Below are 24,490 nucleotides of genomic sequence, written 5' to 3'. Positions count from 1 at the left end.
GCAGTTTATTCACAAAATAGTGAATTAAAACCAAATTTATGGAAACTGGAAAAATTAAGTCACCTCTTCTGGAAAAAAAATCTTTTATATGGTGTATGATCATCTCGAACAGTTATGCATATCTTACATCTTGATTTCACAGACTTTATAAAAATGTTGATGAAGTCTTGAATTGTATGCTACTCTTCTAAAAGTGGACTCAGCTCCTGAAGGGTCCAGGGATGAATCTGATGTACTGTAATTTGCTGCTCTAAGACATCCTTCCTATACATGCTCAAACGGGTTCAAGTTGGGTGAGTAAGGTGAGAAATCTATCGTGAGATATCTTCTGTTTGCCAGTATTCTGACACTACATATGCTCGATGAGGCCAAGTGTTGCCATCTGCAAAACCTCTAGTCCAAAAGCACCCCTAAACAGTCTAATTTGGGGTTCCAATAACTTGTCCACATATCCTTGAGTAGTTATAAAACCTCCTTGAAAGATATCCAGCTCAGCGTGTAGAGTCATTAGGTTAATTGGAAGCAGAAAAGATGAAAAATATGCAACCGCCTTCGCTGGGAATCGAACCACGGACCTCTGGAATACCGGCCCAGCGTGCTACCGCTACACCATGAAGGCACGCTAGAGAAGTGGGAGAAATACTGGAAAGCGGGAGAAATACCTTATAAGCGTGGCCATCTATCATGATTCCTTTCCAAACCGTGCAGTCACAAAAACAGGATATTTCACGGATAAGGGAAGGCAAGTTGAGTGTTCTTTTCTCTCTCTAGATCAGAACACATCTAGAATCACTGTTCAAACTATATCTGTACTCGTCAATAAACAATACTAATGTTCAAATTTCTTGGCTCTATTGAACATGACAATGGCACCAGTTTAAAAAGGCACCTCTCGGTGGTGAAGTGAGTGGGACACAAACCACTAGTATCCTAGCATACAGTACAGCCTAGTGAAGCTCTAACACAGCAGTTGGAACAGCTAATTTGAGTTCCTGTGACAGCCTGAAGTTCTAAAGCCAAATTTCTTGTAGCAACTTCATGCTTTTTTTCGAGCTGACAATGACAGAAAATGGTCATCTGATGCAGTGCTCTTGGTCGTCCTTGACCAGGCTGTTTATTAATTGATCCAGCGCTTAAAAAGTGGCTACAAACTCTTCATATGACATTTTGAAAGATATTCAAATCTTAGGCAACTTGCATTTGCGTCTGATCTCCCTCAATTCTACCAATAACTCGCCACTTTTGATCTTCACTTAAATGATGCTTTTGAGCCATAACTACTGGATACTGATTACTCTCTGAAACCACATTCACTTTAACAACACTATAGACCAGAATTCCAAAATGCGTCCACTGGGCATCACATTGCAATCACCGAATTTCTATATTTCCAAAACACTAACATATGGACGGAAGTGCAATTTTGTGTTCGGTCGTTTTTAACACGTTGAGTGCCATGTCAGCCATGGCTGACACTAGACTTTCCGTTTAGGCCACGTCAGCCATCTGTGGCTGACACTAGACTTTCTGTTTAGGTCACGTCGACCACCGCTGGCTGACAGCGTGTAACATGATATATAACTATACAATTTACACTGTTTTATGGAATTACAGAAAAATTATTTAAAATTTACTTAATTTTGATTCATTACAGGACTAATGGATTTCATTGAAACACAGTAAGTATAAAAACGGTTCTCCATTACAGCTACTACAAAATGTGACAACTGTCTTAGTCTTTTTTCTGGCCATTACTCTACCAGCTTCAGTTGCATTTTTATCATAACATAATTTACAATATTTCCGTACTCCAGAAGCTTTTCCCGGTTTTCTTTGAAGTTTATGTTGTCATTTTTTAGATATTCTTGCATTTCTGTTCGATGGAATATCTTCTTTTTCACAACTTGTAAGGGATAGCGCTAATTCTTTCCGAATTTCAGTAATGCTATTTTTCTGCTTTGTAATATCTTTGCATAGAATGTAACTATTTACAAAACAGACTTAGCGCGTAACATGTTGAATGAATGCCTATAGAAATCACATTCCATGCATAAACTATCTTCTACTGCGATAAGAATCGCTGGCCCTACAATACCAGCGCTTTTAAGCGGCGCGCGTAGCCTGAACGGGATTGCCTAAGAAATACGCTTGGTGCTCAACGTGTTAATTAACATAAATACACTCTGCAAAGAAATTAAGAGAATTTTCATATTTGATCTATGATCTCCAGAACTACTGGACACATTTTAATAAAATTTGGTGTGAACATAGGTTGATATAATACAAACAAAATAAACATTCAACAGTTATAATAGACACACACGATCGTGTGTAACACTCATGGGAGTCTGAAGGTCTGAAACAGCAGTTGCAGATGACGCAAAAGAAATGGGTCCCCTCTTACAGCTAGCTATACAGGCCTCGCAGTGTAATGTCGTACTGGAAATAAGGCAGTTTATCAGTGCCTGAGGCAAATGGTCCCACTCATTCAGCAACGCTGTTTTCAGTTCCTGGATGGCTCTTGGAAGGTTGCGAGTTGCAATTGCCCTCCCCAGAGCATCCCAGACATGCTCTATAGGGTTGAGGTCTGGAGACCTGGCTGGACAATCCATCCGACGGATACCCTAGTTCTCGAGAAATTCGTCGATTAGAAGAGCTCTATGTGGCCTCGCGTTATTGTCCTGTAAAATGAACTCAGGGGCCCACTGCACCCTAGAAAAGGTGAACATAGGGCTCCAAGACCTCATCCCTATACTTCACACCAGTCACAGAGCCTCTGTCAAAGATGCAGAGAGGTGTGTGGCCATCCAACATGATGTCTGCCCAGACCATTACACTGCCACCATCATATTTGTTGATTTCACAGACATTGGAGCGTAGGTAGCGGGTCTTTGGCTCTCTCCATATGAAAGTGCAGCAAAAAGCGATGTTTAGGCTAAAACGGGACTCGTCGGTGAACAGAACGATCGCCCATTGTTCCGTACACCAAACACTATGCTGCCTGCACCATGTTAATCGGACACTCTTGTCCGTAGATGTGAGCGGGATGCAAACAGCCGATCTTCTGGCAAACAACCCTCTCTCATTCAGTCTTTTGGAAACAGACATCCTTCTTAGATGGGTTCCTGTGGCTGCATACAGGTCCCAAGAAAGCTGAGAAGCTGTAGCCCCTCTGTTACACCTCGTTAAAATGGACAAATAACAATCTTCTCAAGCCATTGTGGCTCTTGGGCGACCTTGCCCAGGCTTTCTCTTAATAGATCCAGTATCCTGGAACTGTTTCCATAGGTTACAAATGATGCTGGAGCATTAAATTAAACTCTCTGCATATCTGGACTTGCGATTGGCCTGCCTCTAGCCTCCCCACAATTCGCCACCTCATTCCATCATCTAAACGTTGGTGGTTACTCATTTTCTACTGTTCCGATGTGAATTTAACTGACTGCTGCAAGATAACACCAAGAAATTTGCCAAGGTGCGCCAGTGAAAGCAATTCTTCTTACCCTCCACGCGTTTATAAAGCCTGTTTTCTGCTGGCTCCACCTACACACACGTGTTATGCTTATGTATTTCCCATACAAGATTTGCATTTTTATCTAGAAGCCGTGGGTTTTCCTTCAGTTCAATTCTTTTCATGCAATTCGATAAAATATGCAAATTCTCTTAATTTATTTAACCAGTGTAATTACAGTGCTGGGCATTGGTTGCAACATTAACTTAATGAGCATATTTTTTCTCATTATCCTTTAATTTTGATGACCAGTGTACAATAACCTACAATAGTAGTAAGAAAAACTTAAAACATGTGTATGTTAGAGAGTATATGTGTGGTAGTACTTTGTGCTATGGACTATATACCTATGGAAAGACTATCAGATGGAATCTATCACAGGAATATGACTGATGTAAAATACTAATACATAAAGCCCACAACCAAAACTCACCCTGCTAACAAAAAAAAAAAAAAAAAAAAAAAAAAAAAAAAAAAAAACCATAATAAACATATGCCACAAACTCAGCCAGTTACTAGTGGATAAAGTATTTCCATCTGCAAAAGTTCAATGAATAAAGTAAAAAGAAAGTGCTTAAAAGAAAAGAACAGTTTGCAGGTTAATTATAATTAGAATGCAGTAGCCAGCATATTTACTGTCGGCAACTGCATGTGTTTCAAGTTAAGACTAAAATCAAGCCTGTGAATAAGAAGAAAATATTTTGTGTAAAATAGTGAAAATTATTGTGTGCTTCAGCCTGCTTTCCTGCTAAAAGTGCTTATCTTTCCCTGCTCTGAGTCACAAGTCAATACAGTTTGATAATTATTTTCTTTCTATATAAGCATGTGAAATTACAGAACCTTCAATAACGGAACTGGCAAAAATGCTATTAAAGTTCACACCATGCACTTTTGTTCAAAAATTATTTTTATTTTGCTGTTTTGAAAAAAACATAAAAATTATTGTTGATGGAATGAAAATTTAATAATTCAATATTGCATTTAAAAGCACTTAATTTCATTATTTTGCTAATAATGTATACTTTAAAACTTTTTCATTTCTACGAAGTAAGTAATTCGAGCTTTTTACAATTTATTTATAATATTTTAATGTTGTTTTTCTATTTTCACGTGAAGGACTTTCTGATTTTTCACAAAATTCTAAATGGAAACAAGATTTCGATACAAGATGTCCCAATCTGAAACTGTTTCTGTATATACATTTACTTTTTTACATTACATACTTCCTAAGTATTACATATATTAAATACTTCCTAAGTATTACATACATTAAATACTTCCTAAGTATTACATACATTAAATACTTAATAAGTATTTAATGCAGCTAAAAATTATCCCATACACAAATACAGTCAAAAGTCGTTAATTCGGACACCCATAATCCGGACCTCAAAGCTTCAAACTTTCTGCGCATGTGTCTCATTGACGCGTAAGCCCTTTATGGCTGCGAATATGTGTGTGCGCATGTCCAAAATACATTTACGCATGCGCGTTTAATGTATAACGGACAGTATAAGCTAAGCTAAAATTATCTAAATCAGTTAATGTTGTAGATTGCGTTGTTCCTTAATCTTCGAGTCTTATTATTTTTTGCAGTTAGAGCAATTTTATAAAAGTAAGCTTGAACTTTCGATTATGTCAAATAGAATTTCTGATATATATTTACTAATATGTAAACAAAGCGAAAGTATGTTTCGAAGTCCATTAAACAAAAAGTGGAATTGCTGCAAAAAATGGATAAAGGCATATCCTTTGTTTATCTAACCATTCCGAAATCTGTTTATCAATTTCACGCTGCTCTGCGGCGGGGGGACGCCGCGGCGCGCAATGAATTGGAAGTTGATCTGTCAGCACTATCCTTATCTTCAGGGCAGATAGTTTTATTTTATTTGGCTTATAATTCCTTACTAAATGTAGTATTTCATCTCAATGTACTCCGTCTTTGATATGATTTAAATCAAATTCCTCGTCATTATAATTCACTTCCGATAGCGAAGAAAGTAAAGTAAACAAATAAATATTAAGCTTTTTTTTTTTTTTTTTGTAAATTTTGATACCCTTTAGATCATAATTGTTCTTTATTTCATAAATTACGGTTTCATATTTTTAATTTTATAATTTCTGCATGCCATCTTACCAGATTTAAACTGATGATCTATAATCCGGAAAAATCGATAATCCGGAATTGCCGAAGTTCCGACGAGTCCGGATTAACGACTTTTGACAGTATTTGATAATTTTTGAAAAATGATTTTCTGAAAAAGAAAAATTAGCTTTATTTGCAGATTTTTTAAAAGTCGAGACCTTATCATTCTATGTTCGTGAATGTGTTGAGAAAGATAGCTGGAATCTAGTAAAAGAGAAACACATTACAAAAAATAATCTAGGAGACTTGCAACTTATGATATAATTTAATTTCAGATTTATTTGATATTTTTACGCCTTAGGTTTGACACACGATAAAAAAGAGACAGGTCCAACAAATCATTGTACTTATCAAATCAGTTCTCCGTGACATTATCACCTTCAAAGTAGTCCCCTTTGGCATTCACACACTTCTGCTTTCAGTGCTGCCATTGCTGGCAACAGTTTTGGAACGAGGTTTTTGGAAGGCCATTCAAGAGATTCCCTGTTTTTGCCTGAACCTCTTCAACTGAGGTAAAATGTCCTTCCTTTAAGCAAGATTTAACTTTAGGAAATAAGAAAAAGTCACATGGAGCTAAATCAGGTTAATAAGGAGGATGCTCCATCACAGGAATGTTTTTGATGGTCAGAAACTGTTTGATAGATAGGGCCGTGTGAGCAGGTGCATTGTCTTGGTGCAACAGCCATCCATCACTTCACAACTGTGGCATTTCTTTCCTAATTTTTTTTAATCCTTAATTAATTTAGTCTTTTTAGTACTTCAGTGTAGTACTGCTGATTAACAATCTGACTGCTGGGAACTCACTCAATCATTACAATTCCATTAATGTTCAAGAAGACAATTAATAATGCCCTGAATTTTGATTTATATCTGCATGCTTTGTCCCTTCCCCCTGAAAACCACTTATGCCATTCAAACAGACGTGCATGAGACAAAGTTTCATCTCCATAAACCTCAGTTAACATATGAAATGTTTCTGTGGCTGATTTCTTAAGTTTCACAAGAAACTTAATGTTGATTCGCTGTTCGGTTTTTACATTAGGCATTTTTTCCGGCAGAATGCAGTTGCACATGTTCACTCAATAACGCAGTACTCCCAACTGGTGTGATCAGTTAAGTAGAAACTAGCTGCATGGATAGAGGTGTGTGGGATGACATCATCAAAACAGCTGTTGGCCACTGCACTCTTTTTTCAAGCTACATACTTAAGTCTCTTTTTTTTTTTTTTTTTTTTTTTGTGTGTGTGTGTGTGTTTGTGTCACACCTTGTATAGTTGCAAAAAGCAAATATGATGCTGTGCATTATGGGTTGTGTTAATAGTGAACCTTCAAGAGTGATATTAACTTCAGAATTTATCTGAAGCGTATAGACCATACAGAGTATCTTCTAAAGATAATAACAAAATTAAGATCCCTTAAAGATAATTAGTTCTAAAAGTTTAGTTTATAAAAGAGATAAAAACGCCAAAAACTCTATTAGGCATTGATTACGAAAAACTTAACCAAATTACTGAAACAGATTTTGAACTCATAACTAGAATAGATGCAGTGCTAGACCAACTGAATGCAAGAGTGTTTTTTACATGACACCTAGCAGCTGATTATTGGCATGCAAAGTTAAATGAAAAAGATGGTGAAAAACTGGCATTTATAATGAATTTTGACCTTTATTAATTCAATAGTTTACTTTTTGGTTTGAAAAATTCTTCAGTTCTTTCTCAAAGAGCCCTAGACAAATTTTAAATAAATATCAAATTCAGTTTGCTTTAAATTATTTTGATGATGTAGTATTTTTCTTAAATTTTGACGAACATTTAGAACATTTTTAACTAATATTTGACATATGTGAAAAAAAATTAAAACAATCTAAGTGCTGTTTTGCAAAAGAAAAAATAAATTTTTTACAATATGAAATTCAAGCAGGAAACTATCAGCCCAGCAAAGCATATTTTGAAGTTATTAAAATATTACAACTCCCTGAAAATGTTAAAGAATAACAATGATTTCTTGGAAGTATCAATGTGTACCATAAATTCATCCCAAATTATGCAAGAATTACAGCACCTCTATCAAATTTACTTAAAAAATGTACCCCATATATACAGACACCTGAATGCCAACTGCCTTTAAAAATTTAAAAGACGCCTTAAATTCCAGACCCATTTTTAACTGTACTTAACCCAGAATATGCCTGGCATGTATTTGCAGATACATCTAAAGATGCTGTTACTGCAGTTTTAAAACAACAGCATTCAGATGGTAGTTTACATCCATAGCTTTCCATTCTTGAAAATTAAGATCTTAAGAGAAAAATTATGCAATTAGTGAATTAGAATGTTTCTTATTCTTCTTCTTCAATGGCCAGACAGCCCAGGATGACCCCTTGCCTTCCTCAGAATCGAATTCCAAGCTTTTCGATCCCTGCCATAGGCATCCAATTGGTTATTTTAAAATTCTTAAGTCTGTTTACAAACAGTTGAGCCACCTAAGTTTAGGTCTTCCTCTTTTTCGGATGCCGAATGGTCTGGCCGAGGAGACCTTTTTAGTTACTCGATTTTCATCCATTCTGCACAGGTGTCCTGCCCATTTAATTCTCTGAATCCTTATATATTTTACTTTATCTATTTCTTTAGAGGATTTATAGAGTTCAGAGTTAGTTCTTCTTCTCCAGATATTGTTACATTTTATGCCACCAAAAATAATTCTCAAAATTTTTCTTTCAAAGACAGAAATAATACTTTTAGCTTTTTCTGTCATTGCCCAGGTCTCAGCAGAGTATGTCAGAATGGGTTTGATTAAGCTTTTGTAAATTAAAATCTTCATTTTTCTGCTAATGAAGTTAGACTTCAAGTACTTTTTTGAGACCGAAAAAACATCGGTTAGCATAAGTGGCTCCCCTACGAATCTCGGGCATTAAATCATTGAGAGTATTAATTTCTGATCCTAAATATTTAAATTTGCTAAGTTTCAAATTTGTAATTCCCAATTTCAAAATAGAGATTTCTGTTATTACCACATGGCATGTATTTAGTTTTATTTTGGTTGATTATTAGATGCATTTTGCTGGCTGCAGCCTCTAGAGATGTACGAGGGCAATCCCAAAAAAAAGGTCTCCTATATTTTTAGATATACAAAGAATCGTTTATTTTCTATAATTGCTACATCACTTTAAAGATTAAAGAATGCTTTATTTTTCAACATAATCGCCATTTCGGTCGATGCATTTTTGTAGACACCGTGGCAGTTTTACAATGCCCATGTCATACCAGCCTGCCGCCATGCCCTTCAGGAAGGGTTGAACAATCATCTGGAAACCTCAGGAACCAAAATGCAGAGAGCATGCAGAGTGATTCTCCGATCTTTACGCATGAGTTCCTCAACTTTCGCGATTGTCTCGTCGGCAATTGACGGCCTCCCGCTCCTCTCTTCGTCATGAATTTCAGTACGACCGGCTGTAAACTCTCTACACCACTTGCGAACGTTTTTGACATCCATGCACGATTGTCCATACACTTCCGTCAATAGGCGGTGAATTTCAACCGGTTTAACGCCTTTTGCGTTCAAAAATCGAATAACTGCACGCACTTCGCGGTGACATTTATCGGGAGCTCCATTTCGAATGGCTGCCAAGCCAAGACTGAGCATCTGAGCGAAGCGCCTGTGTGCTTATGTGGTAGTGGAGGAGGCAACACTTATAACAGTGTTGCCAACAACTGTATTAAAACTTTCTCTACGTCCCCAAAAAATAGGAGACCTTTTTTTTGGGACTGCCCTCGTAAAAGCCTCTCTAAGTGACTTGGAAGTGCATGCGACTATGTCAATATCGTCAGCAAACGCAAAAGTCTGAACTGTTAAGAATTAGAATGTTTAACTATTGTAAATGCTGCTCAATTTATAGAGACATTTGGTTTTTAAAGTGTTAACTACTGACACTTACATAAATTGCTTAAGACAAATTTTTCAAATTCAGGTCCCAAAGAAAATTTTAAGTGATAGAAATGCTGCCTTTGCTTCCTCAAAATTTAAGTATTTTTTGTGAAACAATAATGTTACACAACTATTAACTACTACTACTACACCATAAAATAATTCTAAAGTAGACAGAAATCAAACTATCGTAACTAGATTAAAATATAAATTAAGTACCTATCAGGGTAATATTGCATGAACAAAACTGTTACCTCAAGTTACTGAAGAGTATGATAACACACCACATATTGAAAAAAAATTCCCACCATCTTATTTAATGTAAAGTTACCTTATGATCTCTTAAATGAAAATTAAGATACATACCTGCCAGTTGAAGAAGGAAGGAATATTGCTAAGGAAAGGCCTGATGCTTATCATAATATAGAAAAAAATAGATACGACTTCCCTTTTAAACCCTATGATGTAGTAAAGTATGAGAATTTCAATATTGTAATACAAAAAAACTTTCTCCTCCTTTCTCAGGCCCCTATAAAATTTTAAATCAAAAGAACCAAGCAATTAGTTTGCAATACAGCAGAGGAGAAAATGATGTACAGTATGCAGCGGGGCCTATAAATAAACTCCAAACATTTTATTTGAATATTAAACGATGATTGGGCAGGAGCTTTTGCTATTTAATGAAGGGAAATAATGATGTCAGTGACATGGTATATATGCCTCGAAGGGGTTGTATTTAAATTGAAATTAGGAATTTTAAAGGCTATTGCCAATTAAATAATAATTTGTGAATAATTTTCCTTCATATTTTTATATCTTACATATATATATATCTTAAATACACACACATAAATAGATAAAAATATAAATGTTTATTTCTTTAGCTAACATATTTAACTAAATATACGTTCTTCAGAACTTTTTTACTGATTTCAGTTGCTTACTCAATTCTTGTACATATTTTTAGTTTTTCTGTCAATTATTTTCCCCAATTTGAGGTTCACTATTCATTCAATTTATGGTTTTTCTATAATCAATATATTTCTACTTTTAATTTTTATTTAAATATTGAATATGTTTTATTCTGCTTTCTAAGGTTCACGATGAAACATTCAGAACTAGTTACAAAAATTTTATGCCAGGGGGGAAAATAATTTAGATGAAGACATGGCCAGTTAAATGAAGGTCAGATAAATAGGTATCTACAATATATTTGTCCTAAACAATAAAGCTGTGTAAAAAATAAGACATTGTTATTTAAAAGATCGCTCTAAAATTTTCGTTCAGTAAAATCCAATTTAACTAAGAAAACACTGAGCTAGAAAGAAATATTAAGCCCCCCCCAAAAAAACCCTGTATTTAAAAAATAAGGAACACTTAATTGTTTCATTTTTACCAATAAAATAAATAAATATTCTATAGCAAGTGCAACATACTCGCTTATGAGTACTGTAGGAGGTGGAGAAAGATATTAGAATTAAATAGTATAGATACTTAATGTACTATGATTACATACAGTTCTACTAACTGTTAAACATTTATATGCTTTTTCTACCTTTAAATGCATAAAAAAATTCTCGTAGACTGATTATCTGAAATGGCTCTGTGCTCTTTAAACTACTGTCTCTCTCAGTTTCCTTCTACTCAGATAAATAAGACATTATTCTATTAAAATAAAATTCATACACATAGATAAAAGAAACCTCTTACCTCTGCTGCTTTTCCATTAGGAAAGTCATTACAATAGCTTTGTGAAACCCTGGTGTAAAAGCTCCATTTGGAATATCTAACTGTTGCAAAATTTCTAATACTTTGATGGAGTCAAAATGGGATAAGGCAACCCTGGCTATGGCTTCCCATTGTAAAGTTGTATTCCAAGGTTTAGAATCATCAGAGGACAGGAAAAAGTCTGTGCAGGTATTATGTTGTTTATTGCACATCAAACATGTTACAAATCCATTTGTACAACAAGACTGTGAATACAGTGAAAAGAATTCTTTCCACTCTTCTGAATTTGCTGGCAAATAACCTATCAGAAGAACATTCAGCTACATAAATCTGACTTTCATGTTCAACAATTATCACATATAAACTTATACCAGCACAAAAAAGGAGGGGGGGAAACTTTCCACACTTTTGAATCATACAGTCTACACTTCACAAAATATAAATTAAAAACGGGGAAGAGATTTTTCACCTGCTAAAGTAGATTACCACAATTGATTTATTAAAAAGTATTTCCAAAATTCTGAGCAAAAACATAATTTTGAATCATTATTTAAAATACATTTAATATTGACAACTAGATCAGATCATTTCCTCAGATTTAACACATTTGCTGCCAACCACAAGCTATCTTGTAGTGAAACCATGAATATCTCGTTCGCTCGGCAGTGAATGTATTAATACTTATGGTTCAAATGCAAAAATTAAACATTATTAATGTTGTATACCTTATCAATTATATAATACAATTTATTGTTTAAAAGTTTATGAAAATTCTAACATTAAAAGGTTAATGATAGAAGAAATTTTTATATCAATTTACATAACCTCATACTATAGCAGAGGTCAAAAATCTTACATTACTTACAAAACAGGACAAACCTTAAGCCTTAAAGCCTTAAGAAAACATTTTTGTAAATTTGAATTATTCTACACAGAACTACAGTTATTGGTCATAACAAGCAAAAAAAATTCAAACTGAATAGGCACATTCCCCCCCCCACACACACACAAATGTTACAACATTTCAGTTGAAATTAAAATTAAGCAAAAAACTGCTCAATGGAAGATCAGAATCAGATCAGCCTAATATTTGATTCGGTAATAGACAAATAGCTTTTAAACACACAATTAAAATATTTACTGCATAAATATTCTTTTTATACCAGTATATACAATCTATACATTAACTTACAATATACAGTAGAACCTCAATCTATTTTTCCTGCAATGGTAGTTTTCTTGTATGCATTATATGCTATTTTTGGTTTTGAAGAAGTTCTGTAACATTATTTATTCTTGCACCCATCAGTTTTTTTCACTTTTGTAAATCGTGTTATCAAAGTAGCATTTCACACACGGATCATTTGGTGTAATTGGTAGGGCAATTTGTGAATATAATTTTGTTGCAATTTTCAATCAGCTTATTTTGTTTAGTTCCTTACTGACATTTTGCAAAAGTTTCAGCATTACTTTTTCAGTTCGGGTCAACAATGAATATGAAGAAGAAGAAAAAGAAAGTGAAAATATGAATAAGAGCAGGCGACAAGCTTACCGAGACCTTATAAAAGATTAAAGCTTTTTTCTATGTGCAAAGCAGTAATTGCATAGACCAATAAGACATTACAAATCTTACAAAACTGTATTTTCAGTTCGGTAAAAATTCCAACAAAACAAAGAACAACACACTTTTTACTAAAAACTAATTTTCTATTGCAGTATAGTCATGATAAAACAATTTATGTTATTTATTTAAAACAGTTAATTTATTTACAATACATAGCAGTTTTGCATTTAATTTTTTTTCTTTCATTGCTTCCTATTCCCTTAAAAATGAATGTCAAGATTCTACAGTAAACAAACATAATGCTTACCTAAATGATCATTGGCACTCAAAAGATTAACATCAGACAAATGAATAACTAACTTTCTATGAACATTGTTTAACTTCATCTTCTTTGCTAATAAGATGTAACCTTTCCAATACCTTAAAAAGATTTTACAAACGATAATTTCAAACCAGATGAAACAATTCAGGAGGATAATAATTAAAGGCTAATAACATTAAAATAAAATTTGAAAAGAAAGAAAATGCAAATACTTTCAAAAAACATCTTTTTTAATTACTAGAGGCTTTAACTATTATTTCACTTGATAATACTTTATTGCATATAATTATTTTTAAATATTTTCTTTTACTGAAAAGGGGATAACAAAAGACTACCAGAAAAACAATCTCATTTTTTGAATACATAATTAAAGTTTTATTTTAGTCACAAAATGATATTCAGTAATAAATACAGAAAAAACAAACTCCTTCCCTAGAAATAGATGCTCATGAGAAAATGCCACTTTTTTCATATTTTCTGTAAGCATTATTTATTTAAGTACAAATCAAAAACCAATCAGATTCAAACACTTTCAGACAAAATACCAAGAATTTTAAAAGAAAAGACCGCAAAATCTATCTTTTAGTTTTGAAAAGCAATATTTATCAATCTTACCCATTTGAAAAACACAGATCCATCAACCTGTTGTCCATACTTGTTGTTGTAGATAATATATGCAATATTAACTGTGAATGTTTCCATGGATATAAATGAGATCCAGGCCTAAAAGAGGAAAACATTCAAGTCTTAACAACATTAAACCCCAACTAGGTTAAAAACAGCCATAGAAATAATTAACTTATCATACTTAATTAAAGAAAGATTGTTAAAATGTTAAATAAATATGCTTTTATAATTCAACTATTTATATATCTTCATAAATATTTTTAATGCAATATAAAAATAATTGGATGATAGAAAATATTTTAAAATCACATTTTCAAATTAAATTTACTGATTGCTGTAACATGAATGAACTGTAACTACTTCTTTAACCCCTTGCCTGTGACAATGCAAATGTGTCAATTTTGGAATGCCTGACCTATCGGTGTTTCAATTCCGTGAAGCTCAAACTCAGTTCATCTAATGCATAACATGTAATTTACCATTTTCTCAACATACAGGCCTGAAATTTATAAATATACGGGCAATCAGGAAGATTCCTCCACCCCCCAACAAAAGAAAGAAAGGTGACATTCTGTTTTTCCAGCGTAGGGAAAGTCACAGTCCTGAAAAGACACGACAAGAGAGAAATTTACCTGCTTTTTTTGGTCCTTACTGCAGAAATGATTAAGATGGAAGACTGGAAGAAGCAAAAGAAACTGAACCCTAAAAAGTAGTTGCTGACAACAACACTATGGGAGGTGTTGATAAAGTTAATCAACACAGACTATCCCATTGCCAGAAAACGTGGAAAGAAATACTACGTAAAGACATTTTTCCATCATCTGGAACAAGCACTTTGGAATTTCTGTATTATTTATCAGTCGTCAAGGTGTGGAAAATGTAATACAGCCTGCAGAATCTCAATGTGGAACAAATTATTGAAGATAAGCCATAAATTCAGATGAAAGGAACAAGGCACTGTCAGGACCAAATTCAAATATGACTCATTTTTCACATGCAGCATACAAAGGTGTCAAACAAATTTGATTACAAGAAAAAAATCTTACAGCTAGGAGAATACAGTGCCCTACTAGTGGCTGAGTGGTTAAAACTGCTGAGTACTGGTAGTGACACAATCCAATAACATAACTCAAAATGAGATAGTTATTTATGCAATGTGAATGACTGAATAGTTACTGTATATACTATAAATAATCTCTAAAGTTATTCAAGGCAACTACGTAAATTTACAGAACTATTTAAATAACAACATAAATTACTTAAAAAAGTGTGAAACTTTTACACAGAGTACAAATTTATAGAAAGTTCCCACACATTATTTAGATGCTCATGATTCATAAAAAAATTAGGATGGCAAAGGAATATACAGGATAAATAATTTTACGAATGATTAAATTTTACATGATTTAGTAATAAACTAATTGAAAAACATAGTTTAAATATATCTTTAATATCAAGCTTGGAACACCTACAATAAGCATCAACTAAGTATTTTTAAGATAACAATAAGATAAATGAATTAAAAACTACTTTATAATCTTTTATAATTATTACATATGCAAAATTATGTGAACAAAAAATTCTACCAAGTTAAAAACTACCTTATAACATTTTACTAATTAATGTATTTAAAATGAAAAAGTTTTTTTTTTTTTTTTTTTTTTTCCAGTCTTTATTTTTCTGCCTAAATCTAGAGGGGGAAATATTTCCCAGTAAAAATTTATGGTAAACATGGGAATAAATCTTTCATACTAAAGTCAATTATAATATTTATGATTATGCAGGCAGTCAAGAAAGAAAAGATCACAAACATTTTTAGCGTTTCAAATTATACTAGTGAACATGTAATAGAAATAGCATAAAACTCAATAAAATGCAGTAAAATGTAAATTTAATCGTATAATAAGTTTACTATGAAAAAAGTTTCATATTTTCTTTGTATTGAAATTCATACTTCTGAATTTTATTTTACATTGCATTTTCTTTCCTTTTCTTACATTACCACAATTAATATCTTTGCTTTAAATCATGATAAAATTCTCAAGATATAAGTTGTCTGTTCAAAAAGCTCAAAGACACATTTTCTTCCTAGCATGTAAACAACATCAACATTATAAATATGGTAGCAGTTTGAACTAACAACTGTAAACAACAGACGTGCATGTGGTCTGTCAGTTGTGTGCAATGGAGCAACAAGCAGTAATTTGATTTTATGTTTTAGTAAGAAAAACGGCTGTGCAGGTATTCGAGTCTATAAAGAAAGGCTTACAACAATAATTGTTTAAGTGGTTTAAATGTGTTAAAGAAAGATGTATCACTTAAGAACAGTGGAAGAATAGGCTGTCAAACCAGAAACATCAAGAAATTCCATGATCTTCTGATTTCGACCATCATCTCTCATGCAGAGCTATCACAGAAGAACTGAATATCTTTAAATCAAGTGTTCAAGGCAGTCTCCGGAATGTTTTGGTGGAGAGAAAAGTGTGTGCAAAGTGTGTCTGCAATCCTTAATTACTGAACAAAAACAACAACACATGAAAAAACACAGACAATTAATTCTGTTCTGTAAAAAAATCATCACTGGTGACAAGACTGTTGTCATCAGTACAAACCTATGACAAAGTACAGAATGAATTCGTATCGTGATAGTTTGCCAAGAAAATACAAATGATAAAACTGGAAGTGAAGACAATGCTCATTGCGATTTCTTAGTGTACACGACATTATTCACAAGAAATGTATTTCTCACTGGCACCACTGCAAATTTCCAGTTCCATCTGAGTGTTATAAATTGGCTGTGCAAGTAGACTCAGCAGGTTTCTACATAATAATGGAAGGGGAAAGGATTTTTTTTTTTCTTGCTGTATGACAATGGACCTGCTCACACAAGTGGAGCTGTGATACAGTTTCTAGTGGGAAAATGTGCCAGTTCTCAACCACCATTCATAATCACCTGACTTGGAGCCAAATGACATTTTTCTATCCCCCAAAAATCTAACATCACATGAAGGATCATTGATGTAACCAACATTCAAGCCACGGCGATATGCAATATGAATTACATCTCAGACAAGGACTTTTCTGACAGTTTTGTATGGTTATATGAATATTCTGTGCCATGTACTCAAATGGGAGAGATTATGTAACCTGGTCTTGGAACCTTTTGAACTGAATGGTGCAAGCACGTTTTCATTCTTTCTGCTCTTTCCTTTTCTTTCTCCCTCTCTTCCCTCTTTTTAACTTTATGGCTAAAATTTTGTTAAAAACTTTTACATCATTTCATACCATTTATGTTAAGTAGAAGTTTCAATTAACTTTTCTAATTTAAATAAAATGCCCTAAAACACATATAACAGAATTTAAACTGATTTATTTTAATTTGGTTTTGCTATATTGTAATATTTTATTCACAGTAGGGTTATGATTATTGAATTGCTGATGTCTTGCCCATTTACATATGAAAACATGGAAAATACATCGCTTGTTGTGCTCAGCAATTTGGTTCATACGGTGTGCATCAGGGGAACTTCATTATTTGAAACGTGCGCCATCTAGCGACATTTATTCCGAGAAGGATGGGGTGGTGCTCATTGATAAGAGCAATGTCTAACATTTTAGGTCATGTAAGTTTAGTACCGATCATGCAGTGGACGAGAGAGGAAAGCGCATTCGCCGTGGAGTCTTACTTTTCAACATACTGCATTTTCATCCATATAAATTGGCAGTGGTGCAAAAACTTAATCCACGTGATTTTCTTTCACAAAAAAATGCATGCGAAGTTGTTCTTAACAATATGCTTCATGATGCCCATGTGTTCTATAGCAATGAGGCTAATTTTCATCTTTCCGGTTGCATGAATAATACTGGAATACAAAAATACAAAACATGCAATACTGGAGTGGCACGAATCCCCAAGAACTTCATGAGCAGCCCGTCAATACAGAACATGTGACTGTTTGGTGTGCATTGTCCAGAATAGGCACCATCTGACCGTGGTTTTTTGGAGAATATTTTCCTGAATGCCTTATGTCCTTACGGGGTGATCTTCAGTGGCCAGCATGCTTGCTTGATTTAGCCCCATGTGATTACTTTTTGTGGGGTTTTTCTGAAATCACTAGTGTCCAAAGACCCTGGCTCAAATGAAGAACAATATGCTATCGATAACATACCCGTTGATATGCTAGTAAAGTGGAAAGAAACTTCAAGACTCGACTATCTGAATGCAGAACGGAGGCCAACTTAATGATATTATTTTTAAACCATATATATATATAAACTTTAAGTGTCTCTCTATAACTTAAAAAAATTAATATGATATCGCTGAAACTATTTGTGTTATTCATTTTAAAAATAAGTAAGGTAGTTTCCCTGTTGTACCCTGTATGATCAAAACCTTTAAGAATAAATTTTTTAAACTGAAGTAAAGTTGCCAAATAAAATCAAACTAGAAATATAAAAACTGGAAAGTGTCAGAGAAATGTCACCAAGTTAAAGGGATTAAGTCATCACACAGCTTGATTTCAATTTCAGTCAACCATCTAAAATTAGGCAAAGAAATGGTCTTAGTTTGATGTAAAATTTGAATGACTATCAGTTTTAAAGATGAACAGACACTGGTCTCTCTTTTTCAGAAGCAAAAAATATTCTGGAAAATTCCCTGAAAACATCTATGCCAAACTAAGGTTGTTTTTGGTCTAATTTTTTTGTTCTAATTTTAAATTTTACTTTGGTATGTTATCTTTCAACAGAGGAGGCTCTTGATGTATTAAGGGTACAGCATCAATTAAATAAATTTTTGCATTAAAGGCATTACGAATAGTTCATAAACAAACTTTTGTATTTTTTTAATTAAAATGCTATGAAAGTACCTAAATGCATTAGATGTGCACATAAAGTAATCAGACAAGTTAAAAGCTTAAACCATAAAATAAAAAATCTGATGTGGACACAACATGACTTCCTTGTACGGAATATTAAATTATACGCATTTTTTTCCTGAATTTCATTTAAATTGATTGGATTGAATTAAATCTACTTCGTCAACAGTGCATAAACCACAATAGAATAAATGCACTCTTTAAAATTCATTATCTTTGTTTACTATAACGACACTCTGAATGTACAAAATTTATATCATTTGAAGAATTATCTTATCGTTGCCACATGTTCTATTCAAATACTATAATAAAGCTAGAACGATGTATGAAAGAAATTAAGCAAACAAAACAGAAAAGAAACAGTTTTTCACAGACGATTTAGTATTTCTCATTCAATTAATTCAGTTCTCACTTCGCGACAAGGCAAAAATACATAAAAACTCAAAATATCCATATTAAAAATTACGAAGTAAATCTTAAACACTTATTTCCTCGAAAAAATTCCAGAAAGGATTAAGCATGATTTAATTCGCAATAATAAATGAAGGCATTATTTTTGTTGTTGCGAAGTTTAGTCTCTCTAGATTGGCAACAAATCTACAATTCTGCTGTTTCAAATGTAAACAAATATGTCCGTCATGTTATTTAAAACTTAACCGCACTTAAACAGCTTTTAAATTGTTGATAATTGCACAAATATTGCTTCCAGAATTACGAAAGGAATAAAAACCTTAACCGGAAGATAAGAACAACATAATTCAATCATTTTTAAAGCAAAAAATGTACAATTTACAAACATATAAGAGTAAAGAAACTGAGATCACTGTGCCGAGTAACAGAGTGGATATATATATAAATATAGTATTTATATACGTTTGGTGCGGCCAATTGCAACCAAAATACGAGGTGCACATCTGCATGTTATAGCAGTCCTATATACAAAATTTAAACGTTCTGAGGCTACTCGTTTTTGAGTTATGCGAGATACGTACGTATGTACGTTTGTACAGACGCCACGAAAAATTCTCTTCAGAATTAATTTTAAAGCAGTTTTATCATTTTTTGGAGGAAATGAGTATTTTATTCTGTCCTTACGTACAGATATCACGCAAAAACATTGTTAAATTGCCTTCGATAGCAGTCAAAATGGATATTTTCGTTGAAATATGCTGCCTGAAACTTTTCGCGATTAATACTTCCTTAATACTTCGTACAAGGAATTAAAAAGGTAAAAGAATAAATGCATGTTTTTAAAAAATAACATTTCAAATCTTATTAAAGCCAGTTTAAACAGGTTGTTTTGTCATTTGCATATAAAAATGGCAGTCATTTTCATTTACTGAGAATACATTGCATAAAAAAATGTGCCTCAAGAAGTAAAAACATTATAACATTAAATTTTGTTACAAATTAAGTAATTCTGCTATTAAAACATTAGAGATAATTCGAACAATATACGGTAATAACATATGATTTAATCAGTACACACACACACGCACACATATATATATATATATATAGAGAGAGAGAGAGAGAGAGATACATCAATTGCTACTAAGAACACAAATACATGAGTGATACAAATACTTTAAATTTGACTCGAAAGCATTAAAGAAGAACCTAAGATAGAGTGCTCTTCAACTTCAAAGAATGAGGAAAATGTAGAGAAAATTCCTTCTTGGGTAAAAGCTGATAGACATGTAACAAATCAGCAAGTTCCAGACATGTTTGGGATAAGCAAAGAAAGCTGCAGGTTATGCACTAGATTTCCACCTTGGCTTTTGACAGAACAGCTAAAAGAAGACAGAAAAGTTTGCTGTGGAGATTTGCTGACTACTGCAAGTCAGGGCAACAATTTCGTAAAGTATATAATAACAGGAGGTGAGACCTGCCATCTACAATATGACCTAGAAACAAAAAGCAAAGTGTACAGCGGAAAGAACTGCCTTCTCCCATATAAAGAATAGAACGGATGTCAAGATCAAAGACTAAGATGATGCTGACTACACTTTTGATTACAAAGGATTTATTCATCACAAATTTGTGCCTGAAATCAATCAATTAATCTGTATCTTTACATAGAGGTGCTTTTCCACTTAAAAAACAAGATACGGCAAGTTAGGAAGGAATGTTTTGATTGGCAATGGCACTTTTACACAATAATGCTAGGCCCCATACAACAATGCTTGTACACAGGGCCAGATTTACGTATAAGCTACACAAGCTATAGCTTAGGGCCCTCCAAAAAATAAAAATATAGTATAAATAGTATTAAAATATGGCCCCACATCTCAAATAGCTTAGGGTCTTATCAAATCTAAATCTAGCTCTGCCTGTACAACAATATTTTACTAGGCATTCAACTGCAATGATAAATTACCCATCATATTCTTCTGAATATGCCAGCTGGTTCCTCTCCTTTTTTTTTTTTTTTTTTTTTTTTTTTTTTTGAAGCATAAGATGGATCTGTGAAAAGATGCAGATTTGAAAGCATCTGATATATTAAATGAAATATTAAACCTATTTTGTAAACAGTTAGTTCTAATGCCTATTAATAATATTTTGATGGCCTGGAGAAATGCGGAAAAAATGTGTAAACCCTTCTAGCAATTATTTTGAAGGACAGAAATTGGTTTAATTTTTTTCTTATTTATAAAACTGTTCAATTACTTTATTGGTGCACCTTGTATTTTTTTAGTTATATTTATATTAAATTAGTTAAATTTCATTGACATTTTGAGGGCTATTTTTTGTAGACTAAATGTAAATAAAATGTATATATGTTTAAAAGTTATTTATTAGTTCACTGCCCTCTTCCATTCAACAAGTTTAGAAAATTTCTAGAACAATTTAACTCTGATCGTAAATACCTCTCATTTAAGAAGGGGAAAAAAAAAAAAAAAAAAAAGAGAGAGAGAGGTTTTGGATGACAAATGGTGTCTCAAATTACAAACATTCAAGTCTGCAATAAATGATTTCCAAAGATATTTTGACATAGAATTAATGTTCAGGAATTTCTAGAAACACCATTTTAATGTTTTTCTTTGCTTAACTGTCATTAACAAAGCCTGCAACAAGCAGATACAAGGCCATGAATCTGGCTTGGAGTAAATTACGGCCAGACTGTGCTGCAAGCAGAAATTTTGAGGGCATTGACACCATGGACTTTTCTGTTATTTACTGATATTCCATATCTAGCAAAACTACAGGTTTGAAAGTTAAGAAACACACAGACAAGTTGCTAGAGGACCATAAAAATGAGTTCAACAAAAAAAAAAAAAAAAAAAAAAAAAAAAACTGAAGCACTTTTGGAAATGGTAACAAAAGGCAATTGTGGAAGATGTGTCTTCAGAAGAAGAGAAATAAACAGAAAGTGAACCTAATTCTTTGATCTACAAATTTCTTTTCAAAATGGGGGTAAGATGCAAAGTTTCATGTACTGATATAACCCTGATAAAGCAGAATCAACCTACAGCAAAGCATTTTCAATGACAATGCCATAGCTTATGTTAGAAACATTTTAAAATGAAGAAAACAACAAATCAAACTGGAAAAGCTTTGTGTAAAACAGAAGCCTACAGAGTCTCAAGCTTAAGGAGTCAAGTACTAAGAGCAAAGAAAAGATGTTACAGAAAGACAGTTAACAGATGTTTTGATGAAAGGGCATTTCTCATCCAAAAAATACAATCTTTTCCCTTTCTCATCACTTTCAATTTATACTGTCCATTCTTCAAACAGGTATGGTAGAGTTAAATTTTTATCTATTTTATTTACCATTTATTGTATTATATTTAATGATTTACATTATTTTCATATTGTGAACTTGAGCACAAAGGACTGCTGTAAATTCTAAATATGCCATCATCCACAAATCAATTAATTTAATTTAAAAATAATTTAGTAAACATTTTATATGATGAATGGTTTTCAGGAAATGATTTCACAACATTTGAATATTTGGTATTTAGGGCCTTAAACTCTTCAACAACTAACTTTTTCTGAATTCACATCACCATTTACATAGGATGTTCCGAAAGAAAGTTTCATTCATTTTCACATGGAAACTTTATCGCCCCCCCCCCCCAAAAAAAGCCCACCGTGATATTAAGAACTAAACACCATGCACTATTTTTTTACATAGTTGTCACCGATATTGAAACATTTGTCATAGCATGCAGTCAGTTTGAAGAAACCACTCAGGAAAAACTTGGTGCCCTATGATGGAAGGAATTGTGGCACAGCCTGCTCCACCTCAACAGTATTTTGGAAGTGACATCCTCAGAGTGTGGCTTTCAATACAAGAAATAGGTGAAAGTCTGATACAGCAAGACTGAAACTGTAGGCCAGGTGATCTAATCTCTCCCATCCAAAGCAATAAATTTGATCTTGTGTAAGCCTTGCCGTACATGGTTTTGCATTGTTGTTTAAGAGCAAAGCACCTTCACTCAAGAGCTCCGATCTCTTCGACGAATGGTAGACCTGAGTTTGGTGGGGTGTCACAGTAGTATACCACATTGATTGAAAACAACAAACTTTAAAATAAAGAAGTTGTTTGTGTTAACTCCTTATGTCACCACAAAGCACAAAGTAATGAAAATATTCTGATTTTCAGTGGCTTTAGATTAATGAAGTTAATTATGTTAATGCTTTCTAACATGGTTTTGAATTTTGATGGCATACCTTTGACTACTAAGGCTTCTCAGTGAATGAAATTATGGCCAGGTAGCATCAGGTTCCAGTTAAAATTTTAGCTATTATGGAACCATGCCTAGTGGCAAGTGCAAAAACCCAATTCAAACAACCTACACATTCTTAATTTCCTACACAAATTAATTTCATGTTTTTTTCATATCTCAATAGAACTTTAAAAATTTGTTCTTTATGTGTACAAATTGGCAGAGCTTTTGAAAATAATATATCTTCATGTGTCAGTCTTTAACTCATAGCTAACACAATAAATCAAGTATACATCATTTGAAATGTCTGTTGTTTCATTTATCTAAAGTGAATAAAATAGGCTTCCTTTCTATTTCCCTGATTAATCCAGATTCTATTAGCCATGTCATTGATTTGGTGTATAGCTATATTGTTTGATAGTGGTATTAAATTAATGTTCTCAAGATATTTTTCATTAAAAACGTTTTATTAACACTTTTTTTGTAACTGGAAATATTAAAGTTTCACCTAATAGAATAGGTTTTTTTTTGCTCTTTAATGATATGAACATTTTCAATATAGAAAGCTTTTTCAAGTCCTTTAATAAAACTCTATACAATGCCAATTTGGGGGGAAAAGTAATAGATAAATGTCTTGTGTAATTTTGAAATCCTGAATTTTTAGCTCAGTGCAGTATATGCAGTTACATTTAGTTTTATTATTTTTTGGAAATATAAGAGGATACAAGGGCAGGCTTTGAGGACCACTTATGAGGGTCTGGTACCTTTCACCATCACCATTTCATTGTAGCCATTTCGCCGTCAGGATGCTTCGCCATTGGGCTGTCAAGACATATTTTTCTTTACGTGATTGTATTTTATCTTGTCATATTATACTTGTATTAAATTTATTTAGTTTAATAATTCTGTTTAGTTTTGTATGCTTAATAAAGGTTTCTTTTAATATATATAGTTATTTACAAGTATTAGATATAAAAAAATTACACATAGTTAGTTGAAAAATTTTGTCAGTATCAAAGAGAACTGGGGCTAAACTTCTGATATAACAGAAGTTATATTATCGATTTTAAAATTATGCGGTTACAATATTTACATGATTCATCAAAATTTCTT

General features: G+C 33.0%; 1 protein-coding gene across 4 annotated transcripts in view; it reads right to left on the bottom strand.

Annotated features, from left to right (window-relative positions):
- p (WD40 repeat domain-containing protein pink) overlaps positions 1 to 24,490 on the bottom strand; it is a 142,450-nt gene that overhangs the window by 20,842 nt on the left and 97,118 nt on the right. For 3 of the 4 annotated variants that reach the window (XM_085816995.1, XM_035374000.2, XM_035374001.2), the window contains 3 exons: positions 13,813 to 13,920; positions 13,183 to 13,295; positions 11,294 to 11,612 (listed from right to left, as the gene is read on the bottom strand). In XM_085816995.1, coding sequence (XP_085673121.1) covers positions 11,294 to 11,612; positions 13,183 to 13,295; positions 13,813 to 13,920 — 540 coding nt within the window. Of the gene's footprint in view, positions 1 to 11,293; positions 11,613 to 13,182; positions 13,296 to 13,812; positions 13,921 to 24,490 lie in introns of those variants that run through there. The other variant, XR_015041206.1, reaches the window with a different exon arrangement.

The sequence above is a fragment of the Stegodyphus dumicola genome, chromosome 5, assembly GCF_044657685.1.
Source record: "Stegodyphus dumicola isolate Sdum_Otavi_A_Nest chromosome 5, ASM4465768v1".
Taxonomy (NCBI): Eukaryota; Metazoa; Arthropoda; class Arachnida; order Araneae; family Eresidae; genus Stegodyphus; species Stegodyphus dumicola.
This window is presented reverse-complemented; position numbering and strand designations above follow the sequence as displayed.